This window comes from Dipodomys merriami, unplaced genomic scaffold, assembly GCF_024711535.1.
Source record: "Dipodomys merriami isolate MVZ:Mamm:240054 unplaced genomic scaffold, mDipMer1.0.p SCAF_336, whole genome shotgun sequence".
NCBI classification, from domain to species: Eukaryota; Metazoa; Chordata; class Mammalia; order Rodentia; family Heteromyidae; genus Dipodomys; species Dipodomys merriami.
This window is the reverse complement of record NW_027204893.1, coordinates 179,273-199,270: the sequence shown is the minus strand read 5'-3', so window position 1 is coordinate 199,270 and position 19,998 is coordinate 179,273. Positions and strand designations below refer to the sequence as shown.

The following is a 19,998-nucleotide window of genomic DNA, read 5'->3' as shown; positions in this document are numbered from 1 at the left end:
CCCCGCGGGGGCGTGGCTTCTCATAGGCCCCGCCCAACCCTGCCGGTTGTCATAGTGAGGCGGTATCCACCGATATTGGGGGTCCGAAAGGCTAGAAGCCGGCGCTATGCAGTACACCGGGAGCCAGTATATCGGGGAGTATGTAGACGGGAGGTAAGGGCTTCTTTAGCTCACGGTGTCTGGAATAACTGGGTGCCGTTTTTGCCTCTGTGACTTTATACCCGGTACTTGCACAAAGTGGCACGGGTAACTTGCTCAATTAGAAGCAAAGCTAGATTCATTCATTCCATGTATGGGTGTGTTTGTGTTTGCCATCTGCTAGGTTTTTTATTTTATTATTATTATAAAGGTAATGTACAGAGGGGTACTTTATAAGTGAGGTAAAGAGTACATTTCATTTTGGACAGTGTCACCCCTTTCCTCCTTCTCTCCCAGTTTTTCCCTCCCATCCCCACCACAAGTTCTGTAATTCATTTTCCATAGTGTCTAGTGTGTGCCATTGCTGCATTTGTTCACCCTTTGCCCCTCCATTTCTGTGCCTTTCTTACCCTCCCAAAGACAGATAAATGAACAAGGCAAAAGAAAAAAAACAAACAAACAAACCAAAACCTCTTGGAGCCATCTGCCAGTTTTATGAGCTGAGCCCCAAGACTCAAGCCTGTATTCCTAGCTACTCAGGAGGTCACATTCTGTGGATACTAGTTTATTTTCTGTTGCCTTTTTTTGTTTTTGGTCGGTCGTGGGGCTTGAACTCTGGGCTTGGGCACTGTCCCTCAGCTCTTCAGCTCAAGGCAAGCACTCTACCGCTTGAGCCACAGCGCCACTTCCTGGATACTAGTTTAAAGCCAGCCCGGGGCATGCAAATCCAAGAGACTTATCTCCAATTAATCAGCAAAATGCCAGAAGGGATGGTATGGCTCAAGTGGTAGAGCACTAGCCTTGAGTGAAAAAGCCAAGCAAGAATGTAAGTCCCTGAGTTCAAGCCCCAGTCCCAGCACCAAAAAAATTACTATCAGAAATCTACTGTTATATATATTGTAGTTGAGGTTACATTAACAAACAAATGAGAAGATGCTGTCACATCACTAAAAAGGCTATAACAAATATTCAGATTGAGGAAGAGTGATTGGCAATCTGGGTCCAATATACAGATGTCCCCCAGAATCTACTGAGGACTGGTGCCAGGACCCAGGCAGATTACCTTCCCTGTTGACAATTACACATAGGAAATGGAAAATAGTTGGAGGGAGGAATTGATTCTTTACTTAACATACACAGGTTTCATTTGGTCATTATGCCCCCTAAACAATACAATGTAACAAGTACTTATGTACCATTGACATTCTGTTAGGTTATTATAAATAATCCAGGACCAAGTACATAAGAATGCAAATACTATCATTTTATATCATGGATTTGAGTATGTGCAAATCCCAGAACCAGTCCCTCCAGACTAAGGGAGTCCTGTAGTTTTCAGTCATGATTGGTTGAATCCACAGATACAGACCTTGTGGGCACAGAACTCTAACAAATGTGTGTAGTCTTCTCACAAGAGTTCATAATCTATGGATTATTGCAATTATGCACACAAATCATTCTGATAGACTAATAGTAAAAGCTATTCAACAAATACTGATTGGCCTCCAACTATATCAGACCTTGGACTTGACCCGGGTTATTGTCTCTGCCTCCAAAAAAAACAACCCATTCAAATAAAACGGGGCAAGTGGGCATAACATAGGTAACTGCAATTCATTGTGGTTGGTGCTGTGGAAGAGAGCAGGGGTCAGATGGATATGATGGTACAGCAATTGGGAGGCTAAGGGAGGAGGATCATGAGTTTGAGGTGAGCCTGGCTCCGTAGTTAAACTCTGTCTCAAAAGAAAGACACAGAGACAAAAGAAGAAAAAGATAGATAGATAGACAGAAAGAAACACATAGGTGGCTGTTCTTCTTTAATAACAACACTAAATGAACGAAGTGAAGTCTGTTTTATTGTTGGAGAAGCTAAAGCCGAGTCAGGAGAAGTAGATCATCAAATAAGTACTGGTTGGGAATGTAATGCACGCTCATCTTGGAATCCATGCTCTGTACTCACAGGTTAGTGTAATTCCAAGGTATTTATAGTTCGAATGTAGAAGGTCTGGCCAGTGATAGGGGAAAGATTTGTAGAGAAACTATTAGTATTTATGGAATACAATCGCTAATCCTTAAACAGGCTAATCTTACAAATAAAGGCCTGAAATTAAGCAAAATGACCTGCCCACCATTACTAAACACATAGATAGAAGTAATAGAATCCAAATTTAAATCCAATTCTATATTCAGATTACATTATTTCTCTTCACATTGTCCTACAGATTAAGAATGGTTGAGTTTTGTTAAGAGAGGAGAGCACACAACTGTAAGAATCTAGATTTCAGTAGCCTATGTATGAGAAAGACAGATGAGAGAAATAGAGACAGAGAGAGAAGTCCTCTACACATTTATTTAACTGTTTATTCCTTAATCATTGCCATGGCTTTTGTTCCCAAGAACTTGTTTTTTTGGGGAGTTTTGGTACCATTGTAACTTTAGAAAACATCAGTACCACTATAATTTTTTTCCTTTTAGAAAATGGAGTAGCTTGTCTGTATAGAAGGAAGTTGACATTTAATTAGATTCATCACTGCTGGTAAGAATGTAAAATGATAAAATTGCTTTGGAAAAGTTTAGCAATTTCTTAAAAAGTTAAACAGCCTTTCCACAAATAGATATTAGCCCAATATAAATGAAGGTATATTCATAAAAAGGCATGTATGTGAATGCTCATAGCAACATTCTTTGTATAACTGAGAACTAGAAACAATCCAAACATGTATTAGTAGGTAAATGAATAAACAAATTGTGGTACATCCATTGGCTGGAATCATGCACAACAAGTTTTTTAAGTGAATTATTGGTAAATACAGCAAGAATATAAGTGATTTTTTTCCAGTTCTAGGGCTTGAACTCAGGGTCTGAGGCTCTGTCCCTGAGCTTTTGGGCTCTAGACTCGTACTCTACCATTTTGAGCCACAGCTCCACTTCTGGCTTTTTGGTAGCAATTAAGAATCTCACACACTTTCCTTCCTGGGATGGCTTTGAACTGTGATGCTCAAATCTCAGCCTCCTGAGTAGCTAGAATTACAGATGTGAGCCACCAGTACCCAGCTTATAAGTGAATCTTAAAAGAATAGTGTTGAATGAAAGAAGGCAGACAAGAAGGAGTACATCCTATATGACACAGTTTATACAGTGGTCTAGAAAATTCTAGCTAATCAGTGGTTACCTGGGGTAGGAGGTGGAGTGAAGAAAGACAAGAAGGATTACAGATAGCAGGAAGTAGCAGATATATTTGAGGCAGAAGATATATTAATCATCTCGATGTGATGATGGTTTTCAGGTATATGTTAAAACTTACCCAACATTACATTTTAAATATCTGTATTGTTTGCATGTCAATTATACTTCAATAAAGTTGTTTTTAACTAGACATAATTTTCCTATAACATGAGTAATATAAAAATAATTAAAAGATAATTATAGGAGCTGGGGACTGGTGGCTCAATTTTGTAATCCTTTGTATACAGGAGGAGGCTGAGAACTGAGGATTGCAGTTTGAAGCCAGCCTAGCAGGAAAGTCTATGAGACACTTTTTTTTTTTTGGTCTGAGACCAGGACTCAAACTTGGTATCTGAGGCTTGCTTTCACTCATTGGCTGGCCCTTAGGACTTGAGCTACACCTCCAAATCCTCCCTCCCCCTACACATACACTTATAGCTAATCAATCACCAAAGCTGTAAGTGGAGCTGTGCTCAAATGATAGAACACTAACTTTGAGGGGAAAACAAACGAACAAACAAACTCAGGGACAGTACCCAAGCCCGGAGTTTAAGCCCCAGGTCCTGCACACACAAGTATGAGTTCTTTCTGACCTCAAGGTTATATTTCTCTGGACGAGTTGCACAATTGGGGTCTAGATAATTCTGTTGTGAAGCACAAGGTATCAAAGGAGACCTACAAACACAGCAGATAAAGGGAGACTGATGACCTGTAGGTGGCAGACATTGTGCTCCAGGTGACTTTGCCTGCGTCTTCCCCTCCCTCTAGCAATTCTGTGTGATAGATGGTAGTATCCTGTTTTACCGATGGGAAAGAAAAGTAAGGCTCACAATAATCACATGACCTTCCCAAAGTCTTCTAGCTAACATTTAGCAGAGCAAGGATTAGAATCCAGGCCTGTCTGGCTCTGCTACCCCACCCCAGTATTTCCTTGTATACGGCCCTGCTGCTGGCCTTCTGCAGAGGACAAGCCCAGCTGGCTTCTCCCAGATTTCAGGGAGGAGAGGGTATTTGAAATGTGCCCTGAAAGTTAGATAGGGCATCCGTGGGTGTAAGCAAGCTGAAGAAATGTTTTCGGGCAGAGAGAATAGGAATTGTGGGAAGGAGCAGGATCTTAGCTTTAAGGCTGTATGTGGAGGGGCAATGGGAGGGGGAGGAGATAGATGGACCAGGCCTCAGCAAAGAGATTTCAAAACTGCACAATTCTGGGGAGGGTGGAGAGCCATGGAAAGACTTTTATAGGCCCCAGTATCAGGAAATCTAATCTTTTTCATTTCAGTTTCCCTGCTCATGGCACACGTGTGGGTGTGATACACTGAATTTTGGCTCAACAAATTAATAAGGGAATGAATGATGTTTAAGGTATAATCATCTGGCTGAAAGAATAAGAGAGTAAATGATATTCAAGATCTAGTAATCATGTCCTCATTGTGGAGGGATGTCTTCTGTTCTTTTTGACTTGCTTTGAATCTAGAATGGAGATACTTCATCTTGAATGAATTTTTTAAAAATGCGAGAGGAGGAAGGAAGGAGAGAGGAAGAGGAGAGAGAGGAAAGGAAAAACAAAACCAAACACTGCCTTATGACCCCCTCTTGGACAACATTTTTGAGCTTTTGAGGGAAACAAAACACCAATTTTGTTTTTAGCCAGAACACTTCTGGGACAGAACCATCTGGGGCGATGAGAATGAAGTTTGAGCTTACTACCCTTCCAACTGTCGTTCCTGACTCAGAGCTTTCTCTATGTTGTTGCAGGATGGAGGGCAAAGCTGAATACATTCTCCCTACAGAAACGAGATATGTTGGGGAAATGAAGGATGGCATGTTCCATGGCAAAGGAACCCTGTACTTTCCCAATGGGAGCCGATATGATTCCACCTGGGAAAAAGGATTGTCTTTAAAGGTGATCAGCTGGGGCTACAGAGGGGAGAATCACTGCCCTGGAGCCCTGCATCCCTTCCTTCCACTGGCTCTTGTTACCCATATCTTGATCTCCTAGGATTCTAGGATTAGGAACAGCCCTGGAGATGCCAGGAGTTCAAATCCTGTTATGCAACTTGCTATCTAATCTTGACTCCAGTTCTCCAAGACTCATACTTCTCATCTATAAACTGAAGACAATAGTCGTCTTAGTTACCTATTAAAACCATAAATGTAACTGCTCAGTAACAGTAGCTCACATCTATAATCCTAGCTACTCAGAAGGCTGGGATCTGGGGATCTTGGTTTGAAGCAAGCCTGGACAGACAAATCCAAGACTGTTATCTCCAATAAACCAGCAAATAGCTGGAAAGAACAGATGTTGCTTAAATGGTAGAGAGCCAGCCTGAAGCAAAAGAGCTTAAAGGACAACACCAAGACTGAGTTCAAGCCCCAGTACCAGCACCCTACACACACACACACACACACACACACACACACACACACACACACACACACACACACACACACACACACACACACACACACACACAAATATAGTCAGTCTTAAATCAGCACAAATTTATTATCTTAACAGTACTGGAGGTTGGTCCACAGGTTCTGTTCCTTGTGGAGTCTCCCCAGGAGAATCTGTTTCCTTCACTTTTCCCAGGTGGTAGAAGCTGCCTATGTCCCTTGGCCCATGGCCATGCACCATTCCAATCTCTGCTTCCTGCATCACACCATTTTCCCTCCCTGTTTTCCTCATCATCTTGTCTTCTCTCACACAGAACTTCCAACCTCCCTCTTATAAGGACCTTTGTGATTGCACTGGCTACACCCAGGTAACCTAGGATCTTTAACTTAATTGTACCTGCATAGTCCCTTTTGCCATGCAGGTAATAGATCACAGTTCCAGCCTATGTGGGCAACTTTGGGGTGGGGTATTATTCACACATACCCCCCACCAGCCTGAGTTGGTTTGACCGTAAGTAAGGCATTACACATGAACTCTTGGCCAAGTTCCTGGCACATAGTAGGCATTCAGTAAATGTTACTACCACCATCTCTACTGTTATCATTATAAATCATCTAATCCAAAGGTTCATATCCTAGAATTTCTAGACCATGAATAAAATTCAAGGATCAGTGAGATCTCCTGACTTTACATAAAAAGTCTATGTTATGTGGGATTATGATTTTTCTCTAGGAAAAAGATTATAGCTTTCTTCAATCTCACTAAGAATGTATTGGGCTTGACCCATGACCTAAAAAATAAAGGCTAAGAAGCAGTTCTGGTTTTATGGCTTTGAGACTCTAAGCCCCAGGAAGGGGATGTGACTTGGCCAAGGTCACACAGTGAACTAATAGTATTGTGGGAATTTCCACCCATGTTTCCTGATGCACAAGCCAATGCAGTTCCTACATCCTGAGACTCCCTTTAGCACTAAAGCAGCAAAAGCAGAATGCACGTGTTTGGACAAAAGAGCCATGGTTAATGACTCTGACCTTCCTAGCTCTGATAATAAAAGCGTAAGAATAATGTCAATGGTGTATGTCTGTGTATGCTTGGTCTCCATAGAAACAGAACCAATCAGATATAGGTAGACACATAGAGCTTTATTTAGAAGAATTTGTTTTCTCACAGTAAGTTGTAAGCTGGATGCCCAGATATCGTTCTGGACCAAACATGAAGCCAAGAACTAAGGAAGGCAATAGTATAAGTCCAGGTCAAAGTCCAAAGGTCTAACAAACAGGAACACTGATGGTAAGAGCAGGAGAAAACAGATGCCCCAGGTCAAGCACAGAGCACAGAGTCAGAGTGGTCCTCATTCTGCTTTTGTCCTATCCAGGCCCTAAGGGATTAGATGCTGCCTACCTGCACAGGTAAGGGTTCTTATCTGTACTCGGTCTACTGATTCAAAAGCAATCTCTTCCTGAAATACCTTCACAGAGGCACTTAGAAATACTTTTTATCAGCTATCTGGGTATCCTTTAGCCCAATTAAGTTGCCACATTAAGAAAAAAAAAATTTTTGGTCGGTTGTGGGACTTGAACTCTGGGCTTGGGCATTGTCCCTGCACTCTTCCGCTCAAGGCGAGCACTCTACTGCTTGAGCCACAGCACCACTTCCAGTTTGCTGGTGATTTATTGGAGATAAGAGTCTCACGGCCTTTCCTGCCCCAGCTGGCTTTGAACCCCCAATCCTCAGATCTCAGCCTCCTGAGAAGATAGGATCAGAGGAATGAGCCACCGGCACCTGGCTTATTGCCACATAAAATTCACCATCACAGTATACTAAATGTTTTACATGTACCATCTCATTGAATTCTAGTCATCTGTATTAAAAACACAATACCCTTATCATTACTGCACAAATGAGGAAACAGGACCAAGAGAGTAAGCAGGTTGTCTACCCAAGTTCACATCACAGAGAGTTGGCTTGCTCTGTAGCAGTCTTATTTTTATATCCATTCCCTAGTCATCACAACCATAGCCATTGTGATATGTCCCATAATTGTCCCAACAATAGCAGGTAACAGTGAGAAGCTACCTCTTCTCTTGATGCCAACCTTCTTGACAAAAAGGCTTCAGCTTCTACCAATGTGGTGTGTTCCTTGTCTTCCAGGGAAATTATACTTTTGCTGATGGCCTGAAGTACGACGACAAACACTGGCATTACTGTGACAGTTATGACCGAAGGTTTTACACAGAGATCTGCTATGGCTTGAAGCCTTCAGGTATCCAGGCCTCCCCCTCCCTCACCTTTTATTCATACCTAGACTGAAAGGAAACCAAAGGCAGTTTCAAATCAGTGCCTGGAGCTCACAGAAGGAAGCCAAAGGAGAAGGTGGAAAGGAGCAGATGTAACAGAATACAGAAAAGCCAGTCCCCACATCTTAGATCCATTGTACTAGCCGGGGAACTGTGGACAAGGGAATTTACCTCTGTTTCTCCCCTTCTAAAGGGGGTGAGGAAATGGAGATGTGGTACAAATGATAGAGCACCAGCGCTGAGTAGAAACAACAAGCAAGAACACAAGGCCTGGAGTTCGAGCCCCAGGCACACCCAAAAAATTAACCAGCGGCTCACACCTGTAATCCTAGCTACTCAGGAGGCTGAGATCTAAGGATCACAATTCAAAGCCAGCCAAGGTAGGAAAGGTCTCTAAGACTCTTATTGCCAATTAATCACTGAAAAGCTGAAAGTAGAACTGTGGCTCAAGTAGCAATAGAACTCCAGCCTTGAGCAAAAAAGCTAAAGGACAGTTCCTAGGCCTTGAGTTTAGGCCCCAGTGCCAGCACAAACAAACAAAAACCATCTACTTCTCAATGTCATTATCAGTAAGATAACTTACATCAAGTGCTGGTAGCAGGCACAAAGTATTTGATGGCTGTGCTTGTGTGACTAGAATCCTAAAAATACACAGGCACTTGAGAAAGAGGAGTGGGAAGAAGGAGGGAGAGACAGAGAGAGACAGAGAGAGAGAGAGAGAGAGAGAGAGAGAGAGAGAGAGAGAGAGAGAGTGAGAGAGTGAGAGAGAAACAGAAGCATGGGTGGAACGTGTTAGGTTTTTAAAAAGAGGTAGCCGAGTAAGAACTGCACCATGCACATGGTATTCAGGTAAGGGGTAGGTTTATTCAGTAGACCTGCTGGGACCAGGCAAGGTTGGCACTCCATGTGGCTGGGAAAGAGAGAGAGCTGGGAAATAGAAAAGAGAGAGAAAAGAGCTAGAAAAGAGCAGAGAGAGAGCGTCTGGGCCTGGGCTAGGCCTTATCTAGGGTATGGGTGGAGAAAGGTGTGGCCACATCAAATTCAGATGTGACCTCAGCAGATGCAGATGTGACCTCTTCCAGGTGTCCCAGTTGCCTAGGTAACGCAGGTACTGGGTGGAAACTTTGCTGCGAGGAGGGTGGAGACTCCTAGCCATCCAGGAGCGGACCTTACATAACCTGTGTCTGTCGACCCATGCTTTCACTAAAGCAGAGCCTCTCGAAGGCAGCATGATGGGCTTTCCTGTACAGTCTGGCCTTGCATCTCTGAGAGGAACATTGGCCTGAGGCTTCAGTGAGAGAATGGTTAGAAAGCACTTGGCCTGGAAGAAGTACCTGGTAATCATTAGCCAATATACACCAGGAAAGTTAGGTGTCAGGGTTAGAGAACCCACTGCTCGGGATGCTGAGCAGTGAGCATGGCACCACCTGCTCTATGGAAATCAGTGTTCCAGCTGAAGAACAGGGAATGATCACATCTCTGACTGAAAAGAACTTGAGACGTTGTTTATTCCAGCTTCTCCCTTTACTCAGGGAATGAGCATTCCAAGATACACACATGGGGTACATGACCAAAAAGGTCCACTGATTCATTCCCCTTTCCTAGGAGAAGGAGTCCCAGAGTCCCTGTCTTGGGGCTGAACTCAGACCCTCTCCCCCACTGATGTGGGTACTTAGCACACAGGTCCCAGAGCCTGGTTCCTAGCTGGATAATATGGAACAAGTTATCTGACCGCTCTGAGCAGAGCAACTTGCTATAAAATGGAGCCTCAAGGTTGTTCTAAGGAAGAGCATAATGCCTGGCCCATCATAAACTCGTAATAAATGGCATGCGCTTTGGTCATTTTGGAGAGAATCAAGGGTTCCTCACCACGTCTCTGTCACCCGACCATTTCTTTTTTATGTTCTTCCTTATCTGGGCTCTGCTTCATAGGATTCCTGGGGGAGACAGCAGGGCACACATCTATTAGCCATTGCCATACTTTGGATGATGTCATTGACCTGGACATGTTCCGCAAGTCACCTGGTCAACCTGGACTCACCCTCTGGGTTTCTCTGACCCTAGAACCTATGCCCTTTGTCATGGTGTCCCAAGACATGGGGAAGAAGATAAGGTCTGCAGTGCTCACAGATGCACTTTTAGACAGCTCTTCTATGGATCCTCTCTTTTTTGCTGAGCAGGGAGTGTGTTGTCCATCAGGGAAGCCAGACAGTCACATTAGCAGCCAGCCAAAGGTTGACCTGCCATGAGCACTGAGTCTGGATGTAGCCTTGGAGGTGAACTAATTGTCCATTATGTCCTTTCAAGGTATCTCTCAACTCACCAATATGGACCCACCTAGAAAAATCCCTGACGGCAATTATGATTGTGGAGATGGCTTCTACAACCCCATCACAAGGATTGTCAGGGACTACAGGGGCCGCTTCCTGAGAAATGCAGGTAAGGTCTCACCTCACCTGACCCATGTGAGAAAGACTGTGCATGTGCACATGCTCATGTATGTACCTGCTGAGAAAGAGGCCTGCGCAAGTAAGACACAAGTTGGTTATCTGTGGGTTTCACTATTTAGGCTTCAAGCCTGCCAAAGGCCACAGAGTGAAGTCAAGGACATTCACAATCTCACTGTGATACTCACACTTACTTTTTCATGCATTCTCCCATTAGGATTTAATGGACCCTCTACTGTATTCTAGAGTCTATGCTTGACACTAGGGGTAAAAGAGGAAAGCTAGACACAGCCTCCTACTCCCAGTGCTCACTACCCTAACGTTTCCCTTTCCTGGACTCCCCATCACCCTACTAGGGTACCAATAGCCATGCATCTTCTTCCCAGAAAAATATACATACACAAGTACATGTGTGTCACACACACTTCACTTTGTTTGCACATTGTCTTTTTTTAATTTTAATTTTTTTTATTGTGAAAATACTGTACAGAGGGGTAAGATAGTGAGTACATTTGGTACTCACTTATGGTACTTACATATGGGTAAGATAGTGAGTACATTTCTTATCAAGCATTGTAGCCTCCTCCTGCACATAGTCTTTTTTTTAAATATAATTTTATTGTTATTATTAAGGTGCTGTACAGAGGGGTTACCATGTCATAGGTAATGAGTATGTTTCTCTTTTGGACAATGACATCTCTTCCTTTCCTTTCTTCCAGTTTCCCCCTGCACATAATCTTAAATGATCAATGGAGCCTATAAAGGTTCAGGTCAAGAAACTGCAATCAGAAGGAAACTGCCAAGTAGACTGGGATGGCTGTAGTAGCTGTGGAGAAATATTGTCCCCCTCCAGGGAATTTACTTGGTCCGTCCATGAGAATTAGAAAGCCACCTTTTAGCCCAGCACTTGTGGCTCATCTTTATCATCTTAGCTACTCAGAAGGTTGAGATCTAGGATCATATTTCAAAGCCAACCCTGGGGCAGACAAATCCAAGAGACTTCTCTCCCATTCACAAGCCAAAATCTGGTACTGGAGGTGTGGCTCAAATGGCACAGAGTGCCAGCGTGAGCAAAAATGTTGAGGGAGAGTGTGAAGCCCCGAGTTAAGCCCCAGTACCAACACACACAAAAAGAAAAAGTAAAGCAAAGCAAGTCATCTTGTGGCCTGGCACAAGTGGGAGCTATTATAGGCACATGTAAACACTGGTCCACGTGACTTGGCTCATGTAGAAAGCTGCTCTGCACAACACTCATTCTGCTGGGTGTTCACCAGCTCACTGTAAAGTTTCTTGATCAAACAAGCTAAGGAGACGTCACATCAAATCATGCACAACAGGTCTATTTACCAAAGGGTTTCTAAGGGCAGGGCCCTTACCCTGCTAATATGCTTTGGACATGTCATTTGTGGCTCTTAGTTCCACTGTAGTTAAACACCCATTTCTGTCATTACTTGTTTAATATCTGTCTTTCCCACTAGTCTGTCATGTCCATGTGAGAAGGGACTATATCTTGTCTCCACCTGGGGCTGTCAGAGGCCAGTCGCAGTGAAGACAACAGAAAGAGCTGCCTATGAGCTCGGCTAAATGGGCCTTAGAGAAATGCCACTGCTGAGCAACACTGACGGGAGCCACAAGCTCCCTGGCAGCCATTAACAGGTGCCAGCGGGCGAAGCAGGCATGTGCTCCACTTAGTTCTGATCTCCACACAGCAGGGCATGGCGCAAAGGTTCTGGTGGGGCTGTCCAAGCTTCCACCTGGCCCAGCCCATGCTTCTCATGCTCAGAATGCTTTTCTAAAAGAACATGCCTGCCAAATCCAAGTTGTTGGACCTACATTTTAGAAGATTCCTTGCTAAATGAATGTGAGGGAGAAAAAATTTCCCCACTATGTGAATCAGGCTGGCCTCAAACTCTTGTGCTCAAGCAAGTGTGTGTGTGTGTGTGTGCGTGTGTGTGTGTGTGTGTGCGTGTGTGTGTGTGTGTGTGTGTGTTCTGGTTCTGGGGTTTGAATTCAAGTCCTGGGTGGTGCCCCTAAGCTTTTTTGCTCAAGGCTGGCACTCTACAGCCTCACTTCTGGTATTTGGTGGTTCATTGGAGATAGTCTCATGGACTTTCCTGCTCAAGCTGGTTTTGACCCTTAATTTTCAGATTCCAGCCTTCTGAATAGCCAGGATCACAGGCATGAGTCACTGGTGCCCAGCTGCCTTGCCTTGAATAACTGGGTTACAAGAATGTGCCGATGCACTAGGCTTGCTGTGAGAATTTACGTCCATCCTTCTACTCATTACCAAGGTTTTGAACATTTACACAATGTGCCATGGGACTTGGGCAGACATATTATCTGAGAATGGGTGTCACGCCTTTAGCTAATAGGAATATTTTACATCAGGACCTCATGTACATGTAAGCATATACAGATGTGTATCCATGTACTATGGTATTTCCTATTCTGACCATTGTTTAAGTGCTGGTTGCCACACACTAAGTGGATTTCACAATTTTCATAAGAATCTGGATCAGCCATTGGTAGAATCCTGCATAGATGCAGCCTTCTCTGAGCCACCTCTCACCCTCCACTGCACTAGACTCCCTCCACCAATAGCACTTAGCAGGTGACAGTGGAGGAGCTGCCTGAGAACACGTGACTGTGTCTGACTCCTCACTGCCCTCCCCCCCCACCACCCCCCCCCCCCCGGCATCTCACACAGGTCCACCACGTTGCAGCTGATTATGTTTGTAAAAGAAAAAGTGGGCAGGCAGAGCACCTGCTTGCAAGTTCTCCATCATTTTTACCTGATGGCTCAAACTTCAATACCTGGCACACAATAGACAACTGGGAATGGGCAGACTAATGATGAGAACACCAGGCCAGCCTCAGCTTGACGGTGACATTGGCTCTCACACCCATTCCAGTTTCACTACAAGTCCAGCTATCTTTCCAATCCACCTTACTGCTTCCCATGTTGAAGTCACAAAGACACAATTCCTATGTGTCTCTGATTATATAAAATAATTTTTATCAAAATGAACTCTGAAAAATGGAAACAAGAGATGTTTTTCTCTTTTTTGTTTTCTTTTCTTTTTGTCTTGTCTGTTCATCTGTCTTTAGGAGCATAAGGGGAGGTGCAGAAATGGGCAAAGGGTGAACAAATGAAACAGTGGTACTCACTGGACATTAAGTTGAAAATGACCTATACAACTTGTGGGTGGGGAAGGAAGGGGAAAAGTGGGAGAGCTGACATTGTCCAAAAAGAAAAGTACTCTTTACCTGACCTATATAACTGTAACGCCTCCATACATCACCTTTCTAATAACAGACACAGCTAGTGTATATTCTAAGCAGCACAGCAAACATAAAACAGAGACTGGTTTAGAATCTTCTGCCCCACAGGAGGCTAGAGAAGTAGAAGAGGTTAGAGAGATGGCATGTGGTGATTGAAAACCCAGGGCCTGGAACCCATACCTCTGACTGGCCTCTAATTCTGGATCCACCTCAGACCAGCTGTGTGATTATGGGTAGGTTACATTTCTTCTCAGAGCCTCAGTTTCCTCATCTGTTAAATGAACATTCAAGTAGTTCCTATTTGGAGGATAGGAAAATAAATTAGAAAAAATGAGGTCAGGAATGCATTTAATACATAACCCAGCACCTGGCCCAAACAGGCACTCAGTGACTGATAGTCACTTACTCAAGCTGGAAGAAAGAGCAGGGAGGTGGGCCGCTGACAATTGTGAAACTTTTCTGGGTCCTGGAAAGCAGAGAGGTCTTCAGAAAGATAAATGGGATTGGATGTGCTGGACTTTCTGCTCATCAGGGTTTTGCTTGGTAAATGAAATGCTACAGGGAATGTGGGGGCTGCTGACTCTTGGATGGCATTTGGAGTCCCAGTCTAGCTTTGATGGTCCACTCTCCCTTCTCTTGTCTTGTCTACCTCTTGTTCTAGTCCATCTGGGCTAACTGCCATCTGTTGGTAAACACAGCCAGCACTTTGTACTCTCTAATGTCGCCCCACATGTTTCAAGCACAGACTGACCTTCTTTCCTTTCTCTGCCCATCACAGTATGCCTCATCTCTCAATGCCTCGCACAAAACAGGAGGCCACAAGTCTTTGCCTATAATCACTGAAGTCTGCCATGTGGCTCCACCTGTACACCTACAGCTCAGGGAGACAAGGCTGGGGGAAGAATGCCCACTGGGGAGGAGTCTTAAGAGGTGCCAGCTTATCTCATCTACTCTTTCCAAGTGTGTAATTTGTGTGAGCCACCATTTGCACCATGATAACCTGGTTTCAGAGGGATTACTTGTTTGTAATGAGTGACTAAATTAGATTCCAACTTGAGTATTGCTTCAGTCCATTGTTATGATGTGAATAGGGGTAGCATCCACCTTAGGACCACGTATTAAAGATTTGGTCCCCAGACAGTACTGTTGGGAGTTACTATGGTCCTTGATCAGAAGGTGAGACAAAGGATAGGGTGGAGGGGATGGGAGGTCTTTAGGTCATTGTGAGCATGTGTTCTAAGGGGACTGTAGAACTTTGGTCTCTCTCAGTCTCTTTGCTTGGTTTTCTGGCTATGATGTAACAGTTTTCTCTGTCTTGTGTTCCTACCATGGTGTACAGACCCCACTAGAGGCCCAAAGCCATGAGGCTGTCAGTCCTGCTCTAGAACTTTCAGAACCAGAACTGAATAAGTCTTTCTAGTTTATAAGTTAATTTTCTCAAGTTTTTTGTTACAGTAATTGGAAGCTGACTAATGCAATGCACAGTTCTTTCCATTCTTCTTGTCAGTTTTATATACCAGTTTATCTTGTACTTGTAGCTCTCCTCTCTTAGACTGGGGTGGGCAATCTGATTCATTGTTGTCCCTCTACCAAGCACAGCTCCTGGTACCCAGCAGAAGCTCAGCAAGCTTCCCAAATCAACCAAGGGACTACTTTACAGTATTAAGACAAAAACTCCATAATCCCAGAAATGAGATGCTACCTGCTTTGAAAAGGGGTCCTTTATATACTGCGACCCATATAGAAGCATCTGAAAATATTTGGAATAATTACATTTACTATAATGGGAAATGGGGAAATCCAGCCCTGTGCCCTTCCCCAAGGCATCCCTTTCATTCCTCCCAGGAAAGATAAGCCAGAGCCATGTTGGCAGTTTGTAGATGTATCTCTTTCATGTAGCTGTTGCTCTCCTCAACATTACCAGTAGGAATCATTTGCAAAACAACTGTACCACTAATCCTTCCTCCCTCCCCCCAATTAATGATACCCCATGTGAACGTCTCAGATGAAAGGCGCATTATTAATATTCAAAGAAAAAAACACCCTCGTAACCATTTTAACATGTACAGCTAACAATGAACTAAATTTGCTTTGTGGAAGACAGAGAGTGAGCATCCCAAATTAGTTTATGTAAAAGCTGAAATTCTTCCCCGAAAGGTCTCAGTACCATCCTCAAAGAATATCCTGATCATCAGAAATGCCGTCAAGATTCCCGCCAACATTATCCCCTTTGTTGTCTGAAATGTCGAATCAAGCACATCTGGCAAGCGTCCTCAAGCTCACAAATCTTTCAAACAGCGTCTAATTCCCAATGGTGAGAGAGAGAACGCCACTGCTCTTCAAAATAGCACCAACTTTCCTTCAATCAGAAACAATGGCTCTGGCTTCTTAAAAATATCGCACACCAGTGATTATTTGCAGAGAGGGTCCTTTTGCTGTTTGAACCTGTGGGTTCCTGACAGAATTTAAAAATCAAGACCATATGCCTCATTTGGATACACGCTGGGCTCAGTGGGCAGCGGGACGAGGGGTGTGAATTGGACATCTCAAGAGTGACCTGGCTTCTGTGATTGCAGGACTCTGGGAGGTGTTGGCTGCCTTCCCCAGGGTGAGTGAGGAGGATCAGGAAGATAATGGCAATGAGAGCTGACATTGGCTAAGCAGCTACTGACTGTAAACCAGACAACCCACCAAGGAAGAGGGGAGTCCTTGTGTGGGCTGTGCTTGACAAACGAGGAAAGTGAGGCTCGGGAAGGTCAAGGGAATTCGGCAGGAGGAATGGGATTCATAGCCTTCCAAGGTCTTCCTCTTTCCCTCTGCCCAGCCAGCTCTAAGATCATCTGTCCACAAGGGCATCAGCGGTACCCCCAGGCGCTGGTGTACCTGCTGTGCAGCCACCTTTAGAAAAGGGTGACATTTAAACTGCAGGGTGAACACTGGGGCATGAGCTAAAATTTCTGTAGTCATTGTTTAGACAGTTGAAAACTGGAAACATCCCAAATATCCACCAGGAGAGGACTGGATAGGTAACATACAGTGTGTTCTTATAGTAGAACCCAAGGCAAGCATTAAATATGGTAGCAGAAGGTCTGGAATGTAACTTAATGGAAGAACACTTGCATAGCATGCGCAAGGAGGCCCTGGGTTCAATTCCCAACACTGGGGAAAAAATATATAGCAGTGGATCTATTGATATGCAGACATGTCGATAGTTTACTTCGAGTGAGAAAAAGCAGGATGATGATAATAACCAGCATTTCCTGCATGGTAACTATGTTTCAGGTACTAAGCATGTGCTATTTTGTCTCATCTCATCTAATCCTCACAGTAGCCCCATAAAACAGTCATCTTTATTATTCCCACTTTACAGCTGATGGAACTTGAAGCATGGTGAAATGCCTTGCCCAAACTCAGCAGGTAAAAAGTGGCACCTCTGAAATTTGAACCCAGGCCTGGCTGGCTCCAAAGTGAAAGATGTCACTTGAGCTGGTTCATTTCCTAGGGAAAGAAAAAGGAGATGGGCAGGGGAGGGACTAAAAGTGGGAGAGAGGGAGGGAGGAAGGGAAGGAAGAAGGGAGGGACGGAAGAAGGGAGGAAGGAAGGAAGGAAGGAAGGAAGGAAGGAAGGAAGGAAGGAAGGAAGGAAGGAAGGAAGGAAGGGAGGGAGGGAGGGAGGGAGGGAGGGAGGGATGAAGGAAGGAAGGAAGGAAGGAAGGAAGGAAGGAAGGAAGGAAGGAAGGAAGGAAGGAAGGAAGGAAGGAAGGAAGAAAGGAAACAGCCCAGGGACATAGAGTATTTACCCAGTAAGTTATACTAGTGGTTTCCTTCCCCCAGGATACTTCTCTTTCTGTTTTATTACTCAAAAACTGGGCAATGATCAAGAATTTTTCGATGCCTCTAACACAGCAAGCCTCTGTTAATCTTGAAGCTACTGCTTTCCCTAGACAAGTGAGAAATCTAAGACCAAATCACCTCCCTGACTCCACACAGCCTGTCTGTGGTAGAGCTGAGTCTGGAATCCCAACTTCCCGCTACCAGCTGCAACTCAAAAACCCAGGCTACCTCTTCCCGGTGCCTCTCTTGAGCTCTCTGCAAAATGGCCGAGTGAGTCTTCAGCACAGCCCCCTTCCTGCCATCATCTCTCCAGCGAGACAAAAGGCAATTTACCCAAATGTTATAATCACCTGGAGACTGGCACGCAGGGGCATCCCTGCTTTATCTGTGGTATTGTTCACAGCCGAGTAATGAAGGCTTTGTGGAGGGATAATATCACACTCGTAACTGCCAAATAAAATGCCCGCACAGAGCCCACGTCTCTGCCAGCAGACTTGGGCATCTGATAGAAGCAAAAGGGGTAGGAGGGAAGTGGGGAGAACTGAAGCCGCCTCTAAGTCAGGGACTCACCACATATCCGTCCTTTGAGAAAATTCCTCCTAGCCACTGTGGAACAAAAGAACCAGGATTTGAACCCAGGACTCTCTCAGAGCAGAGGCCATGCTCTGAAATACATCATGGACTTTTCTGAGTCAGGAGCCTCTCTGAGAACTAGGTTAAATTATACAGTCTCTTCAGGAAGAGAGAATTTTGCCTACCACAGGGAGAATCGGCCACCTGGAAGCTATTCATAGACTCCTTGAAGATCTTTGCTCTAGGAATGACCGCCTATTCCCACTGGCCAACCTCCCTGAAATGTAGAACTGTCCAGTGCCCTTCTTTCTCCCCACCCCAACTCCAGAGGCCCTGGAAATTCCCCCTCTAACTTAGGATTAGAATGTCCCTAGGATTCTGGTAACAATGTGTTCCCCACCCCCAGGGTCACCTCCTGGAGGCATCCAGAGGACACAGCTTCCCCTTCCCTGGCCGAGTCAGCTGAGGACTGCCTAGGCAGGGTTTGTTTTGTCTCCTTTAATAGCAGTGGCACAAGGTCAGAACTCACAGGCGGGAGCCTCACCTCTCTTCCTCGGCCCACGCTATGGAAGCCAGGGTAGTTGGCGGAAGCCACTGCCCCACCTCACGTCCCAGAGAGGCAGGCAGGGTTTAAGACAGGATTTAGACTCATTCAGAACTGCAGTCATATATCACTGACTCAACTTCTCTAAGCTTCTGCGTCCTCATCCAAAAAATGGGGGTAGCAAGAGGACCCATCTGATCGGTTTGCGAAGACAGACGATTCAGGGGTTGCTGCTAGGACAGTGGCTATGCCCCTCACTCGTCACCTGGGCCTCTCAGTGATCACAATGATAATTATCCCCCCCCCCCCAGGGTAAAAAGCTGAAAAGCAAGGACCAGCTTAACTCCACATCCCAAAGGAGGAGCCAGTGTCACCCTGGCAAGCTGCCCCCTGGCCTCCACCCACCTACTTTTGATGCTGATTTCAAGACTGAACTGGCAGCCCATGTTTTCCTGATCTCCCTGCCTAGCCCTTGGCATTATCTTCTGATGTGGGCTCTGTCATTCTCATCTTTTCAGGTCCACTTAATGCCATCGGCCTCCACTGAACCCGTGTACACAGGGATCCATCACATAGGGACCAGACTCAGTGCCTGTCCTTCTAAAGCCAGGGCAGGGTGGGAGGAACAGATGCACAGTGACAGTCAGCCTAACTGATGACTACAGAGGCCCTCAGAATATATCTCATGAATTAAAAATAATAATAATAATAATTCACAAGCAGGGAAGAGGTCAATACACTTCTGTTTTCCCCATGATGTCTGTGTTAATGTTTAATTTGACATATCAAGTATGAGATTCTTTCCCCAGTAAAGACCCTGCAATCATTGTGCTGTGGAGGTGTAGAAAAGAGGGTATGTCCCCAGTGTCACTGAATGATATCCCCCGACAGGAAGTGCCAGGCTAGGCCATAAAGGGTGAGGAAAGTAAGAGCATGGGCAAAGGCACAGAAATAATCAGGGGCTCTGTGTACTCAAACAATGTGCCGTACCTAAGATTTGCTTACCATAAGCTAGAGGAGATGGAGACTTCCTTCAGCTAGTGCTGGACAGTGAGACTTGACAGGTATGTAGGAGTAAGTTTGAGTTGTGCATTCAAGGAAGAGAGACCCAGCAAGACATCCTTGAGTGATGTTTGGGGAGTGGAGTTTCCATCCTTCAAAGAGTGATCAGCAAACACAGAAGCTGTAGAAAATTTTCTCAGAGGATGGGTAACATCCAGGAACACACCTTGGAAGACATTCTTGGGCTCTGTGCCCACTC

General features: G+C 44.7%; 1 protein-coding gene across 3 annotated transcripts in view; it reads left to right on the top strand.

Annotated features, from left to right (window-relative positions):
- Positions 1–40: 40 nt before the first annotated feature.
- The window catches only part of LOC138803162 (MORN repeat-containing protein 5-like), a 33,316-nt gene continuing 13,358 nt past the window's right edge, over positions 41–19,998 (top strand). Inside the window, exons 1-5 of one of the 3 annotated variants that reach the window (XM_069986983.1) lie at positions 41–153; positions 5,119–5,266; positions 7,913–8,024; positions 10,366–10,497; positions 13,213–13,528. In XM_069986983.1, coding sequence (XP_069843084.1) covers positions 107–153; positions 5,119–5,266; positions 7,913–8,024; positions 10,366–10,497; positions 13,213–13,232 — 459 coding nt within the window. In that variant the 5' untranslated portion in view covers positions 41–106 and the 3' untranslated portion in view covers positions 13,233–13,528. Of the gene's footprint in view, positions 154–5,118; positions 5,267–7,912; positions 8,025–10,365; positions 10,498–11,224; positions 11,257–13,212; positions 13,529–19,998 lie in introns of those variants that run through there. The other 2 variants (XM_069986984.1, XM_069986982.1) reach the window with 2 other exon arrangements.